This window comes from Sorex araneus, chromosome 5 (genome assembly GCF_027595985.1).
Source record: "Sorex araneus isolate mSorAra2 chromosome 5, mSorAra2.pri, whole genome shotgun sequence".
Classification (NCBI taxonomy): Eukaryota; Metazoa; Chordata; class Mammalia; order Eulipotyphla; family Soricidae; genus Sorex; species Sorex araneus.
The window spans coordinates 67,063,693-67,087,671 of NC_073306.1; the positions used below are offsets into that span (position 1 = coordinate 67,063,693).

Here is a 23,979-nt window from a genome sequence, read left to right on the forward strand (position 1 = left end):
TAGGAAAGAAGGAGAACTCTGAGATGGAGATTTCCTGGAGTCAAGGTGCAACCCAGCTTCTTCCTATTCTAGGTCACTCACAGGACTTGTGGGAGTTGCGAGCATAGTACAGATATGTGTGACTTTTATTATTCAAATGCATTAAAATAAGTTTGAAGTTTTCCATCAGTCACTTATCCTTCATCCTGTATTCTCTTGGTTCTAAGCTATATACCACAAGTTTTGGTGTTCACTTTCCTCGTCTTTTATAATATTTAACATCTGTATCACTGTATCACTGTCATCCCATTGCTCATCGATTTGTTCAAGCCGGCACCAGTAACATCTCCATTGTGAGACTTCTTGTTACTGTTTTTGGCATATCAAATATGCCACGCTTAGCTTGCCAGCCTCTGCCCTGTAGGATATAACATCTATAACATATTATCTCTTTTGACAAAACATATAGTTCACACACAAGAGAAACTATTTTAAAAAAGTGGTGATCTCTGTATAACATTCTTTTTGAGGTCTATAGCATATAAGACAGCTGACTGGGTACTTGCCTTGCACACGGCTGATCTGGGATTGATGCTTGATACCTGGCACTACACCAGACAGTCCTCCAAGATCTCCATAAATGATGCCTGAGTACAGAGCAGGAGTAAACCCTGCACGCAGCCAGTCAAGAGTAGCCTTTCTACCCACCCCTAACCTTTCTACCCAACCCCAGGAAAAAGAGGGAGAGAGATAGAGAGAGAGGGAGAGAGGAAAAGAGAGAGAGGACATTCTTTTACCAGAAGCTAATGATTTTTTATTTAACTTTATAACTCTATATACCGCTATTATACTGGCTATTTTTCCATCTTTACTTACACAAATATTTCTGAAACAAAGGAAAAGAGAGGTAGATTTAAACACCATACCTGCCTCCAATGTATACAAAATATCAATAAAATCATTCTTACAAAAGCTGATTTGACAGAGTTCAAAATGTTCATTTGTGCAGGCGAGGAGGGAAATACTAGGTGATGCTTAGGGGTTACTTCATGGCTGCTCTCAGGAATCACTCCTAACTAGCTTAGGGGACCACATGTGATGCTGGGAATCTAACCCTGGTTGGCCACATGCAAGGCAAGTGCCCTACCCTCCATACTATCCCTCCGGCACTCCTGTTCAACTTTGTGGCAGATCAAACACTGGCATCAAAAGCTTAACTTGGCTTCAAAATTAAGAAATTGTATATATTTTCACAGTGCCAAGTACACAGTTAAATGTACAAGAAATGTTGTCTACGATTGGATTGGGACTGCAGAGTTTAACAAGAGTTGAGGTATTTACCTAGCTTCTGGCTGACTGGGGCTCTACTTTAATACTGGGCATCCCACTGTCCTGTAAGCATTGCTCAGCTGTGACCCCCCAAATCATCCCCAAATTTAGCTCAAATTGGTCTTACCCAAGGAACCAAAGATCTTTTTCACATGTTCAGTGGCGTTCCAGTGAGTAAATCTCCCAAGAGCAGCCAGATGGCACTCAGAAGGGATGGAGAAAGACCAGATTTAATTAATTACAATGGCGAGCTTAGTTGGGTTTGACCAAAAAGGCTGAGCCCAGTTCCAGGCTTTTGTCACACTTCTGTAGGGGTCTGCCTTTGTAGCTGGAGAGAGGAATGTACGAGGTCAGGGATTACACAAAACACACCAAGTGAAATATTACACAAATATGTCAGAGTGAGAAAACACATAGATGTGGTTAAAACAGCAGTAGGGGTCAGATTTCCTCTGACTGTAGTAATGATTTAGAGAGGGACAGGAACCAGACTTCCCTCATGCTGCTGCAGATCTGGTTATTGTTAGTTCACAGTGATCTGCTCCTCCCTGCTCTGGGTCTCTGCAGTCAGCCCACTGCTTCTGCAGAGGGGGAATTTTTCACTTTGAATGTTCTGTTTTCCATCTTCCATCACAGTGAGAATCTGTGTATTTCCCCTTACTGCCACCCCGCCCCCCCACACACATACAAACTTTTTTTTCAAGTTTATTGAATCACTGTGATATAGACTGTTACAATGCTGTTCATGATTGGATTTCAGTCATACAGTATTCCAACACCCATCCCTCCACCAGTGTACATTTCCCAGCACCAATGTCCCCAGGTTCCATCACACCCCCGTCCCTCCCCCGCGCCCCCCCCTTTTGGGCACTGTCGTCTGCAACATTGATACTGAAAGGTTATCAAGAATATCCCTTACCTACTTTTAACCCTGAGACCTTGTCCAGTGACACAGACACACACTCTTTATTTTTTACTTTCTTGTAAGGAAAAAGAAACAAGTGCTGAAACGAAAAGGAAGCTTACTGGCTTTTGGCAAGCATCCTGTTTTGCTGCTTTGAGTATCAGTTTCATTTCTCAAGCAGGAAGCCGCAGTTTCATTTCTCAAGCAGGAAGCCGCAACTCCTGGTTGAATCTTGTCTCCAAAGCAACTGGTTGAAAATTAGTACTTCATTTACTCCTGATTCAACTCATTAAAACAGGTACGTGAATTCCTGCCATCCAATGTGCCTTAACTTTTTGTGAAGACAATTGTGTCCTTTTTCTTTGAAAAAATTCCAGAGTGAAATTTTTGCTAATGATCATATATCTCTTAATAAAAAATTAAAACACAGAACTATAAAGAATAAGTTCTAGTGTAATATCTATAATGTTCTGTCAGTTTTAAAAAGTTATTTGCTTTAGATAATTAGGGTTTTTTTTTTGTAAACAAGAGCATTGCAGGTAATGTTGAAATTTTCTTTGAATCTCTTCTACGTTCTCTTCCCTGCTTTTCTAGGGAGAAAAACTATTTTGGTACAAATTATTTTTAGGCTTGTGAAAATGTTTTTTCTGCCTTTTACTTGTGTGTGTGTGTGTGTGTGTGTGTGTGTGTGTGTGTGTGTGTGTGTGTGTGTGTGTGAACTGTTTTTGGGCTACACCCGACTATGCTATGGGCTTCGTCATGGCTCTGTTCTCAGGGATCACTCTTGCTGGGCTCTGGGGACTACATAGGGTGCTGGGGATTGAACCCTGGTCAGCCACATGCAAGACAAGCTCCTTACCCATTCTACTATCTCTTTGCCCCACTATATCTTTTATTATAAGAAAAAATTTAGTTTCAATACAGTCAAATTGTCTTTGTCTTTAATATCTTTGCCTTTAATGGTCTTTAATCTTTTGGAATGCGAAGTTATAAAGATATTTTTAGTGTTTCACTAAATGTGAAAAATTTATTATTACCTCTCATCCAGTTCTATAGAATTTGGTTTAAAAATCTCAATAACGTGTTTTAACAGGGGCAGAGAAAAACATACTGAAAATAGAAGCAAAATTTGTTCTTTAACCTACTATGCCATACTAGTTTCTTAAACTGTGATTTTTATTCCATCAGGTGCAGAACAATGGCTCTGACAACCAGTTTGCCATGGAATGTGGAAAAGAGGCTGCAAAAATTTCTTGAAAATGTTTCTTTTACACTTCTTTATACGTCTAAGGTTCATCAATGGGGCATTTCTGAATTTCTTACTATGTGCGCTAGCCAGGGACCTACTCTAACAGTGTTTCACATAGATAGTTATATTGTTGGGGTCCTGATGACTGGTAATTATCCAAGAAGATCTGAAAATTCAGTAGGACCCATTTCTTCCTTATTTTTTTCATATATATGTGACAAAAAGAGTACAATGTCAACTGAATTTTTAAATATAAAACACATTAGAAGTCATAAAAGCATACTTATATTTGACTTCTTTGATAATAACACTTTCCATTTTAATCCCTACGAAAATAAATTTATCTTACATGATTCATTAGCCAAGAAATTACTAGGTTACTCTTCTGATAAATTCATATATCGTGAATGTGAAGTTTTTCGGGTTGAAGGTATGTTAAATGATGTAATACTATGTTTGGATTCTTCCTTTTGTGTTTGGTGGTATAAAATTGCTCTACAAGAAAAGGAAATATAGGGGCTGGAGCAATAGCACAGCGGGTAGGGCGTTTGCCTTGCACGCGGCAGACCCAGGTTCTAATCCCAGCATCCCATATGGTCCCCTGAGCACCGCCAGGAGTAATTCCTGAGTGAAGAGCCAGGAGTAACCCCTGTGCATCGCCGGGTGTGACCCAAAAACCAAAAAAAAAAAAAAAAAGAGAAAGAAAAGGAAATATAAACAATTAAACTGAATGCGATCAGATTTTTTTTATAAACTTCAAAATGATTTCTGATGTAAATTAATGAGGCTATTACTCCAAAAGTTTTGAGTAAAGTAGTATGAGATGTATGATCCGAAAGATGAGGAAGAGGGACAAAGTGAGGAACAGGTCTATTTTGACTCATGACCTTTTGGGTGAACCCTGAATTTCTATACACAGTTATCTGAGAGTTGCCTGGATGTGCTAATGTGAAAACAGGATTATTTCCCTGCCTCTTCTCATTTTGCTGTTAACTTTAACTTTTAAATGAAAGGCTTAGCCTGGGTTACGCAACCAGATTAAAGTCCCTTTTTGAAAGGTGGATGTTGTCACATTTAAACAGACAAATTAAAAATATTGTGCTATGTTTATTTCCTACAGGAATTAAATTTGGTGAAGGCTACTTAAGCAAGCTAGCAAGAGCCGAGCAGTAAGTTACGTTCTTGAACTATTCTTCTTTTCATTGACAAAAATTGTATAAATGGTACCAATGATGAAAAGTATGTGGAAAAATAATACCATTTTGAGGGATAAACGTGAGTCATAATGTTATTGGCATAGGTTAAAAGAAATTTAGAACAATAAAACAAAACCACTTCACATAGTGAAACTTTTATACTATGTCTGCTGGTATTTTGATTACACGTTTAACTTTGTTCACATTACATTTAAAGTTTTCAAATAGAGTTTGAATGACAGTTTTGACAATTTTGATTTTTCCTGAATAATAAAGTTCTGGTCAATTTTAGTGAATTGAAGTCAATGCCCATTTTTTGCAATTTATAGCTAACTACTGGCATTGCATATGTTTCATATATATTATTCTTAATATAATACTATTGCTAAAAATGGAGACTGAAATATTGTAGGAGGCCTTATTGATCCTACTTGCTGATCGCAGTTCAATGCGTGGCACCACATGGTTTATGGTTCCCCTGAACATTGCTAGGAATGACAAATGCCAGGAAGCAAGGCAAGCATTTCTAGGTGTATCCAAAACCCATCCCCAAGTAAATAATTTTTAAAAATAATATTATTACTGGAAAATTAATCTTTAGTTCTGTTGATAAATCTCATATTTATCTCATTTGAGGTTAATAATTTAACAATAATTTGATTTATGGCTATTTTAATTTAGTCAGAAATAAATAAAATTCAGACACAAAATACACTACAAAAACTTACACTATAAAAATCATATTATCTATATCTCAAAATAAATAATTAAAAATATATATTTTCTTTTTTGGGTCACAGCTAGTGATGCACAGGGGTTACTCCTGGCTTTGCACTCAGGAATTACTCCTGGCAGTGCTCAGGGGACCATATGAGATGCTGGGATTTAAACCTGGGTTGGCCACGTGCAAGGCAAACGCCCTACCTGCTGTGCTACCGCTCCAGCCCCCTTAAAATATATTTTTAAAAGAGAAAAAGCCTCTGGACATTACTCTGTTTTTAAATAGACATATGACTATTGTATTAAATTTTCCTCTACTAATAGGCACAGGCATAGTCTCCTAGAAGATCTCAGAAACTTCAAGGTCTATAGAGAGTTATTTTCAGAAATTCATATTCTTTTGTTGGGTCCCATTGGGTCTGGAAAATCCAGCTTTTGCAATTCAGTGAAGTCTATATTCCAAGGCCATGTGACTCGTCAGGCTCCAGTGGGATCTGATTTCTGCAGTATTACTGAACAAGTAAGTTGTTTCAGAATATCCTGAGGATGTTTAATAGGTTGCTATTATTAAGTTTGTCCATTTCTTTGCTATTTTCTTTCAGAACACGACCATTGTCCTAACAGACAAATAATTAAATGCCAAATAAAGTGTTAAGTGGGAGTAAAAGTTGAGTCATCATTGACTCTGTTGGATTATATTATACAGAAATACTTTCAGTTTTGAAAGTAGATGCATGAAGTAGTTAAAATAGTTTTGGTACTTGTTATAAACAAAATACATATATAAGTCTTTTGTGGAAATATTTTCTGTCTTATTTAGTTATGTTTCACTTATATCCCATTTGATTTTGCATAAACTGATTTTTCTTATTAAGTAATGAGACTTTTATAATACATAGATTTTCATTTATAAGACAATAATGTAATAAATGATCATTTTTAAAAATATTTATTTATTTTTAATTAGTGAGTCACAGTGAGGTACAGTTACAGATTCACACATTTTCATGCTTGTTTTTCCCTCATGCAATGTTTGAGAGCCCATTCCTCCACCAGTGTCCATTCTCCACCACCAATGAACCGAGTATCCCTCCCAACCCCCCAATCCCATCTCCCCCACGCCACCCCGCATCTGTGGTGAGGCATTCCAATTTGATATCTATCTTTCCTTTTGGGTTTTGTGGTTTGCAATAGGGGTATTGAGTGGTCATCTTGTTCAGTCTCTAGTCTACTTTCAGCACTCATCTCCCTTCCCGCGCAAGATCTCCAGTCACAAATTACTTGGTGTTCCCTTCTCTATCTGGGATGACTTTCCCCCAACCTGTGAGGCCAGCTTCCAAGCTATGGAGCCAACCTCCTGGTATTATATTCTACTATTCTTGAGTATTAGTCTCCTACTCTGTTGTTCTATATTCCGCAGATGAGTGCAATCTTTCTATGTCTGTCCCTCTCTTTCTGGCTCATTTCACTTAGCATGATACATTCCATATTGATCCACTTATATGCAAAGTATATAAAGGACTTCATCCTTTCTAACAGCTGCATAGTATTCCATTGTATAGATGTATCAGAGTTTCTTTAACCAGTCATCTGTTCTCGGGCACTCGGGTTTTTTCCAGATTCTGGCTATTGGAAACAGTGCGGTGATGAATATATAAGTGCAGATGTCATTTCAACTATACTTTTTTGTTTCTCTAGGATATATTCCCAGAAGTGGTATTGCTGGATTAAATGGAAGCTCAATTTCTAATTTTTTGAGAAGCGTCCATATTGTTTTCCAAAGGGGCTGGACCAGTCGGCATTCCCACCAGCAATGTAGAAGGGTCCCTTTCTCCCCACATCCTCTCCAACAGCAGTTGCTTTTGTTCTTTTGGATGTCTGCCAGTCTCTGTGGTGTGAGGTGGTATCTCATGGTTGTTTTGATTTGCATATCCCTGATGATTAGTGATGCAGAGCACTTTTTCATGTGTCTTTTGGCCATTCGTATCTCTTCCTTGGGAAAGTTTCTGTTCATTTCTTCGCCCCATTTTTTGATGGGGTTGGATGTTTTCTTCTTGTAGAGTTCAACCAGTGCTTTATATACCCTTGATATCAACCCTTTATCAGATGGGTATTGGGTGAATATCCTTTCCCATTCTGTAGATTGCCTTCGTATTCTGGTCACTGTGTCTTTTGCAGTGCAGAAGCTTTTTAGTTTAATATAGTCCCATTTGTTTATCTCTGTTTCTACTTGATTGCTTAGTTCCGTGTCATCTTTGAAGATATCCTTAGCTTCAATATCGTGAAGGGTTTTGCCGACCTTGTCTTCAATGTACCTTATGGTTTGTGGTCTGATGTTGAGGTCTTTAATCCATCTTGATCTGATTTTTGTGCATGGTGTCAGATCGAGGTCTAAGCCCATTCTTTTGCATGTGGTTGTCCAATTATTCCAGCACCATTTGTTGAAGAGGCTTTCCCTGTTCCACTTCGCATTTCTTACCCCCTTATCAAATATTGGGTGATCATACATTTGGGGTTGTGTGTAGGGATATTCCACTCTGTTCCATTGGTCTGCGGCTCTGCCTTTGTTCCAGTACCATGCTGTTTTAATAGTTACCGCTTTGTAGTAAAGTTTAAGGTTGGGGAGGGTGATGATTCACATTGTCTTTTTCCCAAGAATTGTTTTAGCTATCTGTGGGCGTTTATTGTTCCATATGAATTTGAGGATTGCTTGATCCATTTCTTTGAAGAATGTCATGGGTATCCTTATAGGGATCGCGTTAAATCTGTATAGTGCTTTGGGGAGTATTGCCATTTTGACAATGTTGATTCTCCCTATCCATGAGCAGGGGATATGTTTCCATTTCCTCATGACCTCTTTTATTTCATGGAGTAGCTTTTTATAGTTTTCTTTGTAGAGGTCCTTTACTTCTCTATTTACGCTGGTTCCAAGGTATTTGATTTTCTGGGGCACGATTGTGAACAGGATTGCTCTTTTCATGCCCCTTTCCTCTGTCTCATTGTTTGCATATCGGAAGGCCATAGATTTTGGGGTATTGATTTTATAGCCTTCAACTTTACTGTACAGGTCAATTGTTTCTTAGAGTTTCTTACTAGAGCTTTTAGGTTTCTCTAGATATAGTATCATATCGTCTGCGAATAGTGAGAGCTTGATTTCTTCCTTTCCTATCTGAATCCCCTTAATATCTTTTTCTTGCCTAATGGCTATTTCTAGTACTTCCAGTACTATATTAAAGAGAAGTGGTGAGAGTGGGCATCTTTGTCTTGTCTCCGATATTAGAGGAAAGGCCCTTAATTTTTCCCCATTGATGATAATGCTTGCCATAGGTTTGTGGTAGATGGCTTTGACTATCTTGAGGAAAGTTCCTCCAAAACCCATTTTGGTGAGACTTTTTATCATGAACGGATGTTGGATCTTGTCAAATGCTTTCTCTGCATCTATTGATATGATCATATGGTTTTTATATTTATTTTTGTTGATATGATGGATTATGTTGATTGATTTTTGAATGTTAAACCATCCTGGTATCCCCGGGATGAATACCACTTGGTCATGGTGTATGATCTTTTTGATGAGTTATTGGATTCTCTTTGCTAGTATTTTGTTGAGGATCTTCGCATTGGTGTTCATCAGGGATATTGGTCTATAGTTTTCTTTGTTAGTGGTGTCTTTGTTTGCTTTTGATATTAGGGAGATATGTGCCTCATAGAAGCTGTTCGGGAGGGTTCCTGTCTTTTAAATTTCCTGGAAAAGCTTGAGGAGAACTGGCAACAAGTCTTCTTTAAATGTTTGGAAGAATTCGCAAATGAATCCATCTAGACCTGGGCTTTTGTTTTTGGGGAGACTTTTGATTACAGTTTCGATTTCCTTGATATTATTGGCCTATTCAAGTATTTCAAGTCTTCTTGGTTCATTCTAGGGAGATTGTAGGAATCAAGGAATTCATCCATTTCTTTTAGGTTCTCTTGTTTTGTGGCATACAGACTTTCAAAGTAGTCTCTGATGTTCTTTTGAATCTCCTTGGTTTCTGTTGTGATGTCCCCCTTTTCATTTCTGATTTGGTTTATTAGGGTTCTTTCTCTCTTTCTTTGTGAGTCTTGCTAGCGGTTTATCAATCTTATTTATTTTCTCGAAGAACCAGCTCTTTGTTTCATTGATCTTTCAGATTGTTTTCTGGGTTTCCATGTCGTTAATTTCTGCTCTAAGTTTTATTATTTCTTTCCTTCGATTTGGTTTGGGTTCCTTTTGCTGGTCCTCTTCTAAGATCTTGAGCTGCGAAGTCAAGCTATCTATATAGGCCCTTTCTTCCTTCCTGAGGAAAGCTTGCAGAGCTATAAATTTTCCCCTTAACACAGCTTTAGCTACGTCCCATAGGTTCTGGTAACTTGGGTCTTCATTCTCATTTGTTTCGAGGTATTTTTTGATTTCTTCCTTGATTTCCTTCATAACCCAGTCATTGTTCAATAGTGAGTTGTTTAATTTCCAAGTGTTTGATTTGGTTTTCCGTGTCTGTGTGTGATTAACTTCCATCTTCAGTGCATCATGGTCTGAAAAGATAGTTGATACATTTTCTATCTTCCCAATTCTATTAAGGTATAATTTGTGACCCAGGACATGGTCTATTTTGGAAAATGTTCCGTGTGCGCTGGAAAAGAATGTGTATTCTTTCTTTTTGGTGTGTATACCCTATAGATCTATTAGCCCTGTCTCCTCCATTTCTTTCTTCAGAGCCATTGTTTCCTTGTTGAGTGTTGTTCTTGTCCTGGGGCAGCACGGGGCAAAGGCTTAGTTCACAGTCTGGAGACATGGCTGCAAGCACTTGCTGGGACCAGAAATAGTGTAGCTGGCTTCTGGATCTTGGTAGTTCAGCAGCAAAGCGGCCACGCAAAAGCATGGCCACCCGGGTCGAATCTCGGCGGAGCGCAAGCCCTAATAAATGATCATTTATTAAAAAACCATACCAATTTATTTTAGTGGGTGAATTTTGAAAGATTAAATATATCAATACCTTTTTTTTTTTTTGCTTTTTTTTGGGTCACACCTAGCAATGTGTGTAAAAGGGGTTATTCCCGGCTCACTCAGGAATTACCCGCCGGTGGTGCGTAGGGGACCATATGGGATGCTGGGAGTCTAACCCGGGTCAGCCCTGTGCAAGGCAAACGCCCTACCCACTGTACTATCGCTCCAGCCCCAATACTCTTATAAAGTTATTTTCACAATGTGCTTTAGAGGAAATATATGCTAATATTTTTAAAGTTGTTATTCCAATTTTTAAACAATTCTAGTGTAATATTTATATAAAATCTTCTACTTCCAAAGACTTCTTAATTTTATCTCTCAATTAAATAAGGAGAATTTGAGGAGTGATGTTTCCATCATAACATAAAGTAAGATTTGAACCTCTTCTCTTCCTTTTAATCTACAATAATATACACTGTATTTGTATCTGTTTGGGTTGTTAGAATTATTTGGTCTAGAAAATCTTGAGTTTAAATAATTGTGGTACCTAAAAACAGGTTCAAAGTGTAATGGTTTAATTTAAAACATGAGTTTCTAGAGTTATAAAATTGGTTACAAAACATATCCTACTGGTGTTTTATTTGATCTCTAAGACTTTTGGTAACTAAAATTTCTATAGCTTACATAGCAAAGAGTTATAATAGATTAATCTCAAATGTCAGCCTGATACTCCCTGAAGCCATAGCATTGCACCTTAGTAAAAGTTTGAGATAAGAATGGAGAGTTGCATGGAAAATGTGGGAAATTTTACTAACTATATTGTTAATCCTGGACTGGAGCAATAGCACAGCAGACTGGGGGCTCACACACCTGGGGAGGAGAGTGGAGGGTTTAGGAGGCCAAGGTGTGGGGGGCTGGTAACCGTCCCTAAAGTAATAGATTTAACCAAAGAATTGAAACATCTCTCCACTGAAAAGTGTAACACTATGGAAAAGAAAAACACTATGGAAAGAGTAATACACTCAACATACAAAGTCAGGTTGTAGTTTGAATGATAATTTAAATAATTTGTAGTTTGAATGATAACTTAAATAAATTGATAATTTAAAGTGCTTTTGCACTTAAAATTTTTAGAATAAGTACAATTCACATCAAAACTCATGGCATATTCCAAAAAATTTGATTTAAAAATTCATAAAAGTTACCTGGAAATACAAAATAGCTCAAATAGCAAAAAAATATTCTAAGTAAAAAAAAAAAACAAAAAGGAATCAATAATGCCACTTCACTTCAAGTTAGTCAATAAAGCAATATTAACTTTCACTCATATATGATAGACAAAGAAGTTAACAACAACAAGAACATATAAGAATTTAAAAATAAAATAGTGGCTACCAGAAGAGAATTGGGAGTTTCCTGGGTAATAACTAGAGAACTAAATTGTATGGTAATAGATGAAGATCAGATTTTTGAAAATCACATCAGATACAAATGTTGATTTTTATAAGGTTACATACATGAATTTTAATTTTAATTTTAACCAATTTTACCAAACTTAATTTTAAAATAGAATGAATAGGAATTTTTTGTTTCTGAATTTTCCAACTTAATATTGATTTCTGATGATTATGTTGTGCATAATTAGTGCAATATATAACATAAGACTTAAACATTTGAGTTTTGTGTCATATTCAATAACTGAAAGTATATTCTAGAACTTTCAAGAGTCTCATTATTTCTTATGGTTAGCAATTTTTTTTATATAACTGGCTTTATTTTTAAGTCTAGTAGAAGCTATAGCAAGATATTGCAGCAATAACTCGATTCATTGATCATTGATTGAAATATTACTTTTTCTTAAGAATTGTGTTGAATACAGAGTTAAATATAAATAATTTCCAATCTTTTGTTCAGGAATATCAAATAGCAATATAGATAATAAGCACATTAAAAGCATTCAATGTGGTAGATATACTCAGCAGTACGCATCATTTCAGAGTCCTACTTCACCTTTATGCTAACACCCCCAGATGCATACCTTTTCTTTTTTCTTTCTTCTTTTTGAGGGGGGCGCAGCTGGTGCATAGTCAGTGGTACTCAAGGCTTACCAATGGCTCTGTACTCAGGGATCATTCCTAGTAGGGCTTGGGGGACCCTATGTAGTGCATAGAGTTGAACCCAAGTTGTCTATTTGCAAGGCCAGTGACCTACCTGTTGAACTATCTCTTCCTCCTTCCATACCTTTTAGAGTAGATGTAGATCATGGAATCAGATGTATTGCAATGGAACTATACACTATTAGAGACTGAGCTTGTAGTAAAATTAAATAAAATGCCAGTTTTGCTTAAGCATATACTTGGTGGTCTGCGGCTTGTGAGGCCCTGAGTTCACTACCCCTCACAGACTGTTCCCCACAGCATCTTTGATATAGCCACATTTGTTCTTAAGCATCACTGGATGTGGCTCAAGTGACCTCTGAAATCACAGGGACAACGGTGGTTTCCAGACCACTGGGTCCTTGTAGTTTTGCATCACTTAGCCATTGCCGCTGAAAACTCCAGGCTACCAGCTGAACATTGCCAGAAATGGCTTCAGTCTTGATGTACTTATTCCTCTATCAATATACCATTCACTCTTATCTCTTTATCACCTTTTGTAGTTTAATATGTTTTGTCTTTTGTAAATATAGCCAGTAGAATATCAGGTTACCATTTGCCTATGTGATTGTTATCCACCCTTTATTGGAAAAGCTTATGTTTGTCATCAAAGTTGAAGTGCATCTTTTTAAAAAATGAAGGTAATTTTTGCTTCCTGAGCATCTTGAATGATTTTTATCAGTCTAAAGCTATTCTAAATGTTTAAGGACAGCAATGTTAGTATATTAGCCAGGCTCTATTATTTCTGCAGTTATGCCTTAAATGTTAATTAAAAATAAAGTTTTAATTAATATGGTTTGCCTTATAGTATAGAAAATATTCCATTGGAGATGGAAAATATGGTAAATCTCTGCCATTTGTGTTGTGTGACACTATGGGCCTTGATGATACAGAGGGAGCAGGATTGTGTGTGGATGATATACCCCACATCTTAAAAGGAAGTATGCCAGATAGATATCAGGTAAGAATTCTCCAAAGTTCAAAACATTTATAATTATTTCCACTAATGCTTTTAGTTGAACTCATATCATTATGAAGTTTAAGTTTCTATCATGTGGTTTAAACATCTATCAATGCTACATTATTTTAAATGAATACGTATTCTTATAACTGAAGGAGTGTATCTTTTTTTTCTATACCATTGAAAACTATGTATAAAGAGAATGATTTTATCCATTTTGTTTCTTAGAAATGTAAGTCTTTGTTTCTTAGAAACAAAATGGATAAAGGTGAAACAAGGGGAAATCTGTAGCACTGTAGCATTGTCGTCCCGTTGTTCATCGATTTGCTCGAGTGGGCACCAGTAATGCCTCCATTGTGAGACTTGTTACTGTTTTTGACATATCGAATATGTCACAGGTAGCTTGCCAGGTTCTGCCATGTGGGCGAGATACTCTTGGTAGCTTGTCGGGTTCTCTGAGAGGGACGGAGGAATTGAACCTGGGTTGGCCATGTGCAAGGTGAACGCCCTACCCGCTGTGCTATCACTCCAGTCCAAGGGGAAATTTATCTATATCTATTTTTACACTGGTATACAGTAGCTTAATCTCATGCACTCTTTGGACCGTAACACAAAAGACTGGAGCAATTAACCTTACTTGTTGAAGCACTGTGCTCTACTGTAAGTATGTAGGCTTTACAACTCAATGACTACTTAAATACCTTGTGCTAAAAAGCTGATTTTCCAATTAAATAAGTGTGTATTTAAGCAAGTTGCATACTTGTCTCTGTAAGTCTTTTTTTATGTAGAAAGCACAGATCATGGCAATTATCAAGTCATATGACAACTAAGAAAATGAAAGAAGATGATGCTATCTACATTATTTTAAAATAACTATTATCAATATCTTTTTAAAAAAGTTATTGCATTGTGGTTTGCAGTACTGTTGCAGATAGGATTTTATGCATAACACTTTACCATATTTCAGCATCACCTCTCCTTTTCCTTAGGTATTGAATATAGTCTCTATTTTTAATATTTGTATTGTTACTATGATTAATAAAGTTGTTCATAATAGAGTTGTTTCAGGCATAGAATTTCCAACACAAGTCCCAACACCAGTGGCTCTCTTTCTGCACTGACGTCCTTAGGATTTCTCCCATACTATATTCCTTTAGGCAGGCCTATAATAAATTTATTTCTTACTTAAAGGAATGGCAAATGGAATTATCAGAAAATAAATCAATAAAAGTCAATTTGCGATTATTGATTGCTAAATAATTTTGACCATTATAAATAAGATGTTAAATTATTATTATAAATGTTTTTAAAATCCCTTCTCAAGCTAGGAGTATGTATAGCTTCCTTAATCTAGTAAAGAACAACCATATGTACTATTAGTGAGTGCTGTCCTTAATATCCTGTGTTGAAAAGTTTACCCTGCCCAATAAAGAAGCTTTTTTAATGCTTCTTGCAAAACTGGTTTCAAGGCTACTAATTCCTTAAGCTGTTGCCTGTCCATGAAGCTCTCTATCACCCCTTCAAACCTAACTGGGTAGGAGTATTCTTGATAAGGTGTTTATTTCACTAAATTTTTGTCCTATATCACTTCATACTCTTCTAGCTCACAGAATTTCAGTTGATAGATCTGATGAACATCTTTCATCAGATGTTCTTTCCTTTGTATGTAAGTTCTCTTTCTGATTTTGCTGCTTTCAATATTTTGTCTCTATCTTTGGCTTTTGTCGTTTTGAGTATTAGGTGTCTTGAATTTTTCCTACTTGAGTCCATTTTTGCTGGATCTTTTCAGGACTCAGTACTTGTAATCCTCAACTTGGAAAATTCTGTCAGCCACTGTCAGCCACTGTCATCCCGTTGCTCATCGATTTGTTTGAGCAGGCACCAATAACATCTCTCATTGTGAGACTTATTGTTACTGTGTTTGGCATATCCAATACACCATGGGTAGCTTGCCAGGCTCTGCCGTGTGGGCTCCATACTCTCGGTAGTTTGCCAGGCTCTTCGAGAGGGGCGGAGAAATTGAACACGGGTCAGCTGCGTGAAAGGTGAACGCCCTACCACTGAGCTATCGCTCCAGCCCTGGAAAATTCTATTTTAGTTAAATTTAAATTTTTTAAATTGTATCTAAAATTAAAAAAATAATCATTGTGAAGTTACAAAGTTACTCATGGACTAGGCTTCAGGAACACAATGTTCCAATGCCCATCCCTTCACCAGAGTTGACTTCCTTCCACCAATCCTTACCACCCCTACAAGATTCCCCACCATTTGCCATCCTCCTATAAGTCTGAGTCTGTGAGAGGCTTTTTAAAAAAGTTATTTCACTGTGGTTTGCAGTAGTGTTGCTGATAGGACTTCATACATAACACTTTACCTGATTTCATCACCACCTCTCTACCTTTTTCTCATGGTTGAACTACCAAGTCATTGACAATCCCCACCCCCCCATCCTATCTGCCAGCCCCCTTAAGTGGCATGTTTCCTGCTGAATACTACTTCTCATATATTTTGTTTCTAATTTGGGCATTCATCATTCCAACTCTGGGAATTTCTATCAATGATTTCTTTAACTACTATTTGTTCATCACATTTGTCTTCCTGTTCTCCAGGAACTGCACTAATTCTCATATGTTTCTTTTTGAACTCATCCCATAGTTCTCCAGACCGTTTTCCATCTTCTATTGTTTGCTATCGGTTTCCTCCATTTCATCCTGGAGCAACTTGATCTTCAGCTCAGCTCCTGTTAGTGTGCTGTTCAGAACTTCTATTAGGTATTTTTTTTTTTTTTTGCAGGGGGAGAGCCACACCCAGCAATGCTCAAGGGTTACTCCCATCACCTTGCCCAAGAATGAGGCCTGTTGGTGCACATGGTCTGCCATGGATGTAACCTGGGTTTGCTGTGTGCAAGGCAAATGCCCTACCCCCTGTACTATCTCTCTGGCCAATCTATTAGTTTTTCTGTATCATCTACCGTCCTCTTCCTTTCTTCTTGTAGTCTCATTTCCACACTCATTCTTTCTTCTGCACTGCTGACTTTGCTGTCTGTGCTCTTGTTTCTTTACTCTCATTAAACACTCTCACGACAGTGTAGCTAAAATCATTGAGGATTTTTGGAGCTCTTTGAGCCGTCTGTGTTCTTGTTTTGCTCATTGAGGGCATGGGCTTTACAGGTCTTCTCCCATCAGGTTTGCTGTGCTCCTACTGTGCTGGAGGTAGTGGAATTTGGAGGAGCATTAGTTGTGGAGCTGGGCCCCTTGCTATAGTGGAGTTCTGGTGTGAATGTTGCCAAACCTAGCTGAAAGGGAAGGCAGTCTGCCTGTTTCCTGTTCTGAAAAGGCCTCAGAGCTGTCAGCTTATCTACCTAAAATGGTGTGGCTACATGCAGGGTTTAGGAGTTGTGAGCCTTTTGCCATGACTACTTACACCTTTCTTGTTCATATCAATCCACTCATTGAGACAGAGTTATAAAACAATTTGACTTTTTATTATGTTTTGTTACCTATCTTATTAATTCTCTTGTGATGAGACCTTAGCTTGAATTTCATTTTTTTCTGTTTCAATTTTTTGGTAAGATTCAAAGAAACTCTATCATTTAAATTTGTATAATTTAAACATATATGTATATATATACATATATATCTTTTCTTTTATCTCTAGTGATTAGTTTACTAAAGTATCTAAAATTCTTGGAGTCAAATACTAATGGCATATTTTTTCCTGGAGATAAGGATTTGAAGTTAGATTTTTAATATCATTGCTTGGGCAAAAAAGATAACATATAAGACAGGGATTTTGTCTTATATACGGCTGACCTGGGATCAATCTCCAGCACCCCATTTGGTACCTTTAGCCCCACCAGGTGTGATTCCTGAGTTCAGAGCGAGCAGTAAATCTTGAGCACCACTGGGTGTGCCACAAAACCAAAATAAATAAATAAAAATTTAAAAGTCCTTTGACAAAAATTATTTCTTGTACTCTCAAAACATTTTATTATGGATGTTATAACTTACTGATAATTGTAATTTTTAACAAAGCAATGCATCACCTTTTATTATATTTGTATGTATGTATAAAGGCTGAAGCAATAGCACAGTGGGTAGGGCATTTGCCTTGCATATGGCTGACCCAGGTTCGATTCCTCCTCCCCTCTCGAAGAGACTGGCAAGCTACTGAGTTATCTCGCCCACACGGCAGAGCCTGGCAAGTTACCCATGGTGTATTCAATATGCCAAAAACAGTAAGAACTCTCAAAACGGAGATGTTACTGGTGCCCACTCGAGCAAATCAATGAGCAACGGGATGACAGTGACAGTGACAGTGTATATAACAGCATTAGAGAAGAGATAATACAGCAGGTAACGTCTTTGTCTTTATGCAACTGACCCATATTAGGCCCCCAGAACTCCATATGGTCCCCACCAGGTATTATATCTTGTAGTAAGTCTGGAACATAGTTGGGTATGTTTCCCTCAAAAAAATACGTAAAAAAATGGTGACACGTGACATGTTCTCAGTGGAATGGAAATATGAAAAGTATTCTATTAATTTGGGAAAGAAGTAGCAGGGAGGGATAAAAACCTGTCATTGAAGGTTAGTGGTGGTCCTGTTTGGAGCATGAATTATGAAATATGGAGTATTGAGCAGAAGCTTTCTAAATTTCTGTGTTTTTATTTGACAGTTCAATCCTCAAAAATCAATTACACCCCAGAACCCTACCTTCATAACCTCTCCATCACTGAAGGACAGAATTCACTGTGTGGCTTTTGTCTTAGACATCAAGTCTACCTTGAATCTCTCCTCTGAAATGGTAGCAAAGCTCAAGCAAATTCAAAAAGAAGTATTAAATCATGGTGAGTCTCAGTGTATTTATAATTTTTAAAAACCTTGAAGTACTTTGTACTTACATGAATTTGCTAAGAGAAAACACAGGAGTTCTATGTTTTCTTTCCTGAATTTCCAGAAGTCTGGTACTGGTATATTTATTGGTGCTTACGCCTGCTAGGGATCAGCCATAGGCGTCACTAAAAATGGCCCTACCTCCTCATCTTCAGTCTTTAAAACATAACATAGCCATAGATTTTCATCATGTGTTATCGTTTTTATTTTATGGCCCAATAGGAAGCCAACTCTGCACATTATGTGACTAGACTATGGTAGTCAAAACCAGGAATTTAATATTTCTATAAATTATGCATATAAAAATTATAATATTGTTTTATGTTGTTTCATAATTTTAAGAAAGGCTTTGGGTTACACCTGGTGATACTCAGGGGTTACTCCTGGCTCTGCACTCAGGAATTACCCCTGGCAGTGGTCAGGGGACCATATGGGATGCTGTGGATCAAACAAGGGTCAGCCACATGCAAGAAAAGCACCACACCCATTTTACTTTCTCTCCTAAACCAGAAGTGCTAAGATTAAAAATGAGTTTTTCAAAGACATAAGGCTAAACATCATGTTAGGTATCAGTACTTAAGGCATGTAAGCATTTGTAAGCATTAGTTCTGTAAGAGAAAAATTGCACTATAACAAAAATTGCAAAAGTTACATTTTGTTCATTAACAACATCCTGGGTGTGAATGCCTAACTACTGGAAAATGGGGGATCTGAACAGAAGAGGCCCAGTCCCAGTCTGAGCAGGCTTGGAGATAATGGCCCTGAGTCCCATGCACCTGGGTTCCTCTGCTGGTTCCTTCATGCATGAGGCTCGTCTGAATGTGTGGAGAGGGGCCTTGAGCATGACTGTGGCTAGGCTCCGGAGGTCCTTGGCCACGGGGCCTCTGCTTGGGGCGGGGAGGGAAACTCAACCTTCCCACTCTGAGGAGCCCCAGTGAAGACAGCCAGGCACTGAGGCAAGGGACTCTGCGTCCAAACTTTAGAGTATATTAACCAGGGAAGGTGTTGCTCAGGAAGCGCATTGTAGTCTTGGCTTTTGTCTATTACCTTAAAAGTTCCTGGATCTTCCTTGCTTCCTTTCTTTCCTAAATCTAACAAAAAGGAAAATATATAAAAATAACACATCTGATGTGCCCAAAGTCCCTGCCCCTGTTATTTCTCATCTGCTTCTTCCTATTTCACCCACTCCCTCCATTTTTTTTCCTTCCTTCTGGGGCCCATCAGGTTGGGTACAGGTGTTGTGTATGTATGTATATATGTTGTATATATGAGTCTTTTGTTTCATGTGGACATCTTCCCTTAAGGAAGCTATCAGGGAAGCAAACAAGAATGTGCATATGAAGATATTTCTTGCTGTGTTTCCAACAATAGAAAAATCACTTAAATTCAGTGTATAATCTCCAGGGCGGCTGGAGAGATCCCCGCACTCTCCCTCTCACCACCTGGATTCTGAATTCTTCCCCTTCATTCTTCTCCCCCTGTCCCCCTTGCTTGTCTCTCTGCGCTCCATCTTGCTGCCTTGGTCTCTCATTTCTCTCCAACAACTCTCTAGTTGTTGGGTAGTCACCACATCCCATCCAGCAGCAAAATCAACATAAGAAAGCCTTTCCTTTGCTCATAGGCAAAATACCACTTAGGGGTGTTTCTGCTCTCCTTAGTCCAATAATTTAATTACCATCTTAATTAACATCTAAATATTAGTTATTTTGTATGGACACAGTAAGAGATACATTGAACGTGTAGAGCGGCTCTCCTGGGGACATCTCAACACAGACCCAGACTACAATGCTCAGGCTGGATTAATCATTCCTAACCCTAGCAGGGTCAGAATCTAGTTATTGCTTTTTGGATGATGACAGCATTTGTCCTTTACCAAACTCTTAATTTATAGTTAAGCATTATGGCACTTCGACACATTGACGATGCATGTGTAGCACAAAGATCACAGCTTGCCCTGGGTCCATCTCGTCGGGATCCTGCTTTTGGGGTGCTAGGAAGTAAGGGAAACTGTCTTAAGTAGAGATAACAGATACCTCAGAGGTAATATTATCTGGAGTCAATTAACTCCCATGTCACAAAAATATAGCATTAACTGTCTTCTTGTGCCCATGCAAAAAGAACTTTGCTTTGAATTAACTATGAAAATACAAGAGAAAAACAATATTTACTAATCAACAGAGGACAAAGAAAGAAATTACAAATAACAGAGGAATGGGAGCACTGTTGTGGGAGTAACTCAATAAACCTAAGATCCCTGTGGCAAGGCGGAAAGGACAAACCAACGATATCCTACAACTCAGTATCAAAATGTTAAATAATAGGAAGTGTGTGAAATGAATACTGTTTAATAATGCAATATTAATGTAGCTGAATATTTACTCAATAGAATTACTCAATTACTAAACAAAAATGCATTAAAATTTAATTCCTTCAGAAAAATATATTTATAATTAGCCCAAGTCAAGAATTTACACCAAATGAAAATAGTAGCTACTTTGGAATAATATAAATACAGCTAGTCCATATTTTGTAAGTTCTTGAAAATTGTCATTCTAAACCTAAGAATATATGGTGAAACCACAAACTTTATCATAGACTGACATAAATAAAAGTTTAGTTCTTATGGCATATTTCTGAGCATGAAAACATACCAAACTTCTAAACCAAGTACTTCTAATATTCAGCAATAATTTTCATTCATTAATTTTTCTCCGTCTTGGAGAACCTGACAAGCTACCAAGAGTCTATTGCCCACATGGGAAAGCCTGGAAGCTCCCCGTGGTGTATTCATATCCCAAATACAGTAAGATATATACATACTTCTCAGAGAGCCCAGCAAGCTACCAAGAGTATCCCGCCTGCACAGCAGAGCCTGGAAAACTACCCGTGGAGTGTTTGGTATGCCCAAAACAGTAACAATGGGTATCATTCCCCTGACTCCAATTTGGGAAGGACGAGTGAGGAGAGACTGCTAAAATCTCAGGGCTGAGTGTAATGGAGATGTTACTGGTGCCCACCCGAGTAAACGGACTAACAATGGGATGACAGTGATACAGTGATATTCAGTTGATACATTCATGATGTAAAGTAACCAATTTATCTATTTGATCTAGGTATATCACTTGTAGCCTTGATTACTAAATTGAAAGATTGCAGTGATATTCAAGACAACTTTTTAAGCATGAATAAATTCATAACTTCTAGCCCCCAGGTAAAAATACTATTTGTAACCAGACACTATTGTAGTAATGTTACACTGTGCATGTGTATGTATGTATGTGTTTGTTTAAGTATGCTTATATTACAGATACACAGGTAAATGGGTCAATAACCTGTTTTGGTAATTTTATTACTGACTTTTAAATTACATTTATATTCTGAAGAGAATTTTTCAAGCCATTACATTTTTGGTTTCTTTCTCATATTTTGTTTAAATTCAGTTAAATTTAAAGTGTAAAATTTATGCTTTTAAAATTCATTTCTTCCACAGATAGTGAATTTCTCAAAAATGCTAAACATCCCGATGTATAATATCTTCATGGTTCAAAACTATGCTTCAGAACTGGAATTGTATCCCTTAAAAGATATTCTAATTCTGACTGCACTGAAACAGATGTTGCGTGCTGCAAATGCTGCCTTAGAGGATTTGCCTCTTGAAGAACCAGGTAATTTGTTCCATTTCTTTTCTTTCCAAAGCACCGGTACTTTTGAAAAAAAAAAAAAAAAGCTATCTGTCACTGGCTGGCTCCCTTTTTTCTGTCTACCCTTGTTCTGATATTCCTATAAAGATAAATGCCTCACTTGCACCTGTTTTGTTTAACTTTCAGTTTAAGTTATGGGAATGTTCCAGCTCTGAATGTGACATCAGTTGTATTGATTCTGACAATTGGCCTAACCCTCGACTGGCACAACTCAATTGGAGTTACTCTCTGCCGACAGTCTTATTGTGACGCTATTCATTTGTATGTTGTCTTCTGTTCCAATGACAGGCATGAAACTGGTGTTTCCTTTAGGAATAGTTATACCTTAAACCCAAGACCAACTAAGTAGTCATGATATAGTACCAAGCCCCCTCCATATTTGTGCACTATTTACAATTTAGTTTTTATAGTATACTTACAAACATCCTCAAAAATTAAACATTGCCTTTCTCACTCTTCTTTAGCCTTTTATATAAAGTTCTTTGAGTACTAATCACACACATGAGTTATTACAAAATAATTGCATACTTTAGTAAATAGGTTGTAAATTCTATAAAAATAGGATTTTGTATGTTTTCCTCTTTTAATATTCACCATACTTAGCACAGTGTCTGACTGAGAGTGAGCATGCTTGCCATTATTTAGCCTTGTACTTCTCCACAGTAGCAAGAACCTGTATTCTAAGTTTGTCTTTTTATAAAAGAGGTGATAGGGAGAGAATTCAATGTTGGCAAGTAGAAACAAAAATAGGTTGGGAGAATATTTCACTTATTTCTGAATAAAAATCAACTTTAGGTTAATTAAAATAAATATTTTAATGGACTCAACTATATTCTGTAAAAGTATTGTTTCTTTTTGTAAAGATCCTATCCTTGTTTTTCATAAATTAAATTCCAAGTCATTCTTCCCACATCTCCAAAAGAGAGTACCCAAATTGTCTGGTAGTTCAAATTAAAAAGAAATAAGTCTTCTCTCAACAAATTCTGAAACCTTATGTACACAGAGAAAAAAAATTGACAACCTCTTTGGAGACTTTTGAAAATATTAAGAATAGACTTTCATATATCCCTGCACTTTCTCTCTTGGGCATCTAACCCCAAAATAAAAATAAAAACAAAAACAATTTAATGTGAAAGAATATGCCACATTCTTTATTGCATTATTTACAATAGCAAAGATCCAGAAACAACCCAAGTGCCTAAAAACAGATCAGTAGATGAAGAAATTAAGGTATATGTACATACAATGCAATACTACTTAGCTATGAGAAGAGACAAAATATTGAAGTTTGATGAAACTTGAATGATATTGGAAGAAGTCAGGTTAAGTGAAGTGAGTCAGAAAGAAATTAACAAACAACAAATAGTCTAACTCATTTATAGAATATAAAGAAACAAAGAAATGGGGTAGATCCCTATTGAAACAGCCTTGAGATACAGTCAACAGAGCTGTGATCTGAGGGGGCAGGGCTGGGGAAGAGGTCCATGGATAATAGATAACTGGTACACTGGTTGTGGGTATTGACTAGGAGCTCTAAAAGTATAAAACAATAATATAGCTCTTTTGTATTATTACAAAAAATTAATTTTTTAAAAGAATTTTCTGTCTCTGGCTGACACCCAAGGACAGTAGGTACAATGGCCAGAGGGATTGCCCCATAGCTAGAGAAGCCTTCTTCATGAGTGGGGGGGAGAAGGCAGATGGAATAGAGAAAGGATCACTAAGAAAATGATGGCTGGAGGAAACAGTTGGGATGGGAGATGTGTGCCGAAAGTAGATAACGGACCAAACATGATGACCTCTCAGTGTCTGTGTTGCAAGTCACAATGCCCAAAAGTAGAGAGAGAGAGTATGGGGAATATTGTCTGCCATGAAGGCAGGGGAGGTGGGAAAGGGGGGTATCTGGGGGATATTGGTGGTGGGGAATG

At 37.4% G+C, this 23,979-nt stretch overlaps 1 protein-coding gene across 1 annotated transcript; it reads left to right on the plus strand.

Annotated features, from left to right (window-relative positions):
• Nucleotides 1-2,398: 2,398 nt before the first annotated feature.
• On the plus strand, nt 2,399-23,904 carry IFI44L (interferon induced protein 44 like). Its single transcript, XM_055139193.1, has 9 exons — nt 2,399-2,510; nt 3,401-3,891; nt 4,582-4,630; nt 5,702-5,897; nt 13,302-13,454; nt 18,133-18,304; nt 21,464-21,561; nt 21,841-22,015; nt 22,178-23,904. The coding sequence occupies exons 2-9, from the start codon at nt 3,411-3,413 to the stop codon at nt 22,180-22,182; spliced, it is 1,329 nt and encodes a 442-aa protein (XP_054995168.1). The 5' UTR covers nt 2,399-2,510; nt 3,401-3,410; the 3' UTR covers nt 22,183-23,904.
• The last annotated feature ends 75 nt before the right edge of the window (nt 23,905-23,979 follow it).

Bases quoted from the DNA above. Each gene is read 5' to 3' on its own strand.
- IFI44L (XM_055139193.1), top strand. From the start codon at position 3,411: ATGGCTCTGACAACCAGTTTGCCATGGAATGTGGAAAAGAGGCTGCAA. The intron at 3,892-4,581 runs GTATGTTAAATG...TATTTCCTACAG, and splicing joins TGAAGTTTTTCGGGTTGAAG to GAATTAAATTTGGTGAAGGC. The intron at 5,898-13,301 runs GTAAGTTGTTTC...TTTGCCTTATAG, and splicing joins TCTGCAGTATTACTGAACAA to TATAGAAAATATTCCATTGG.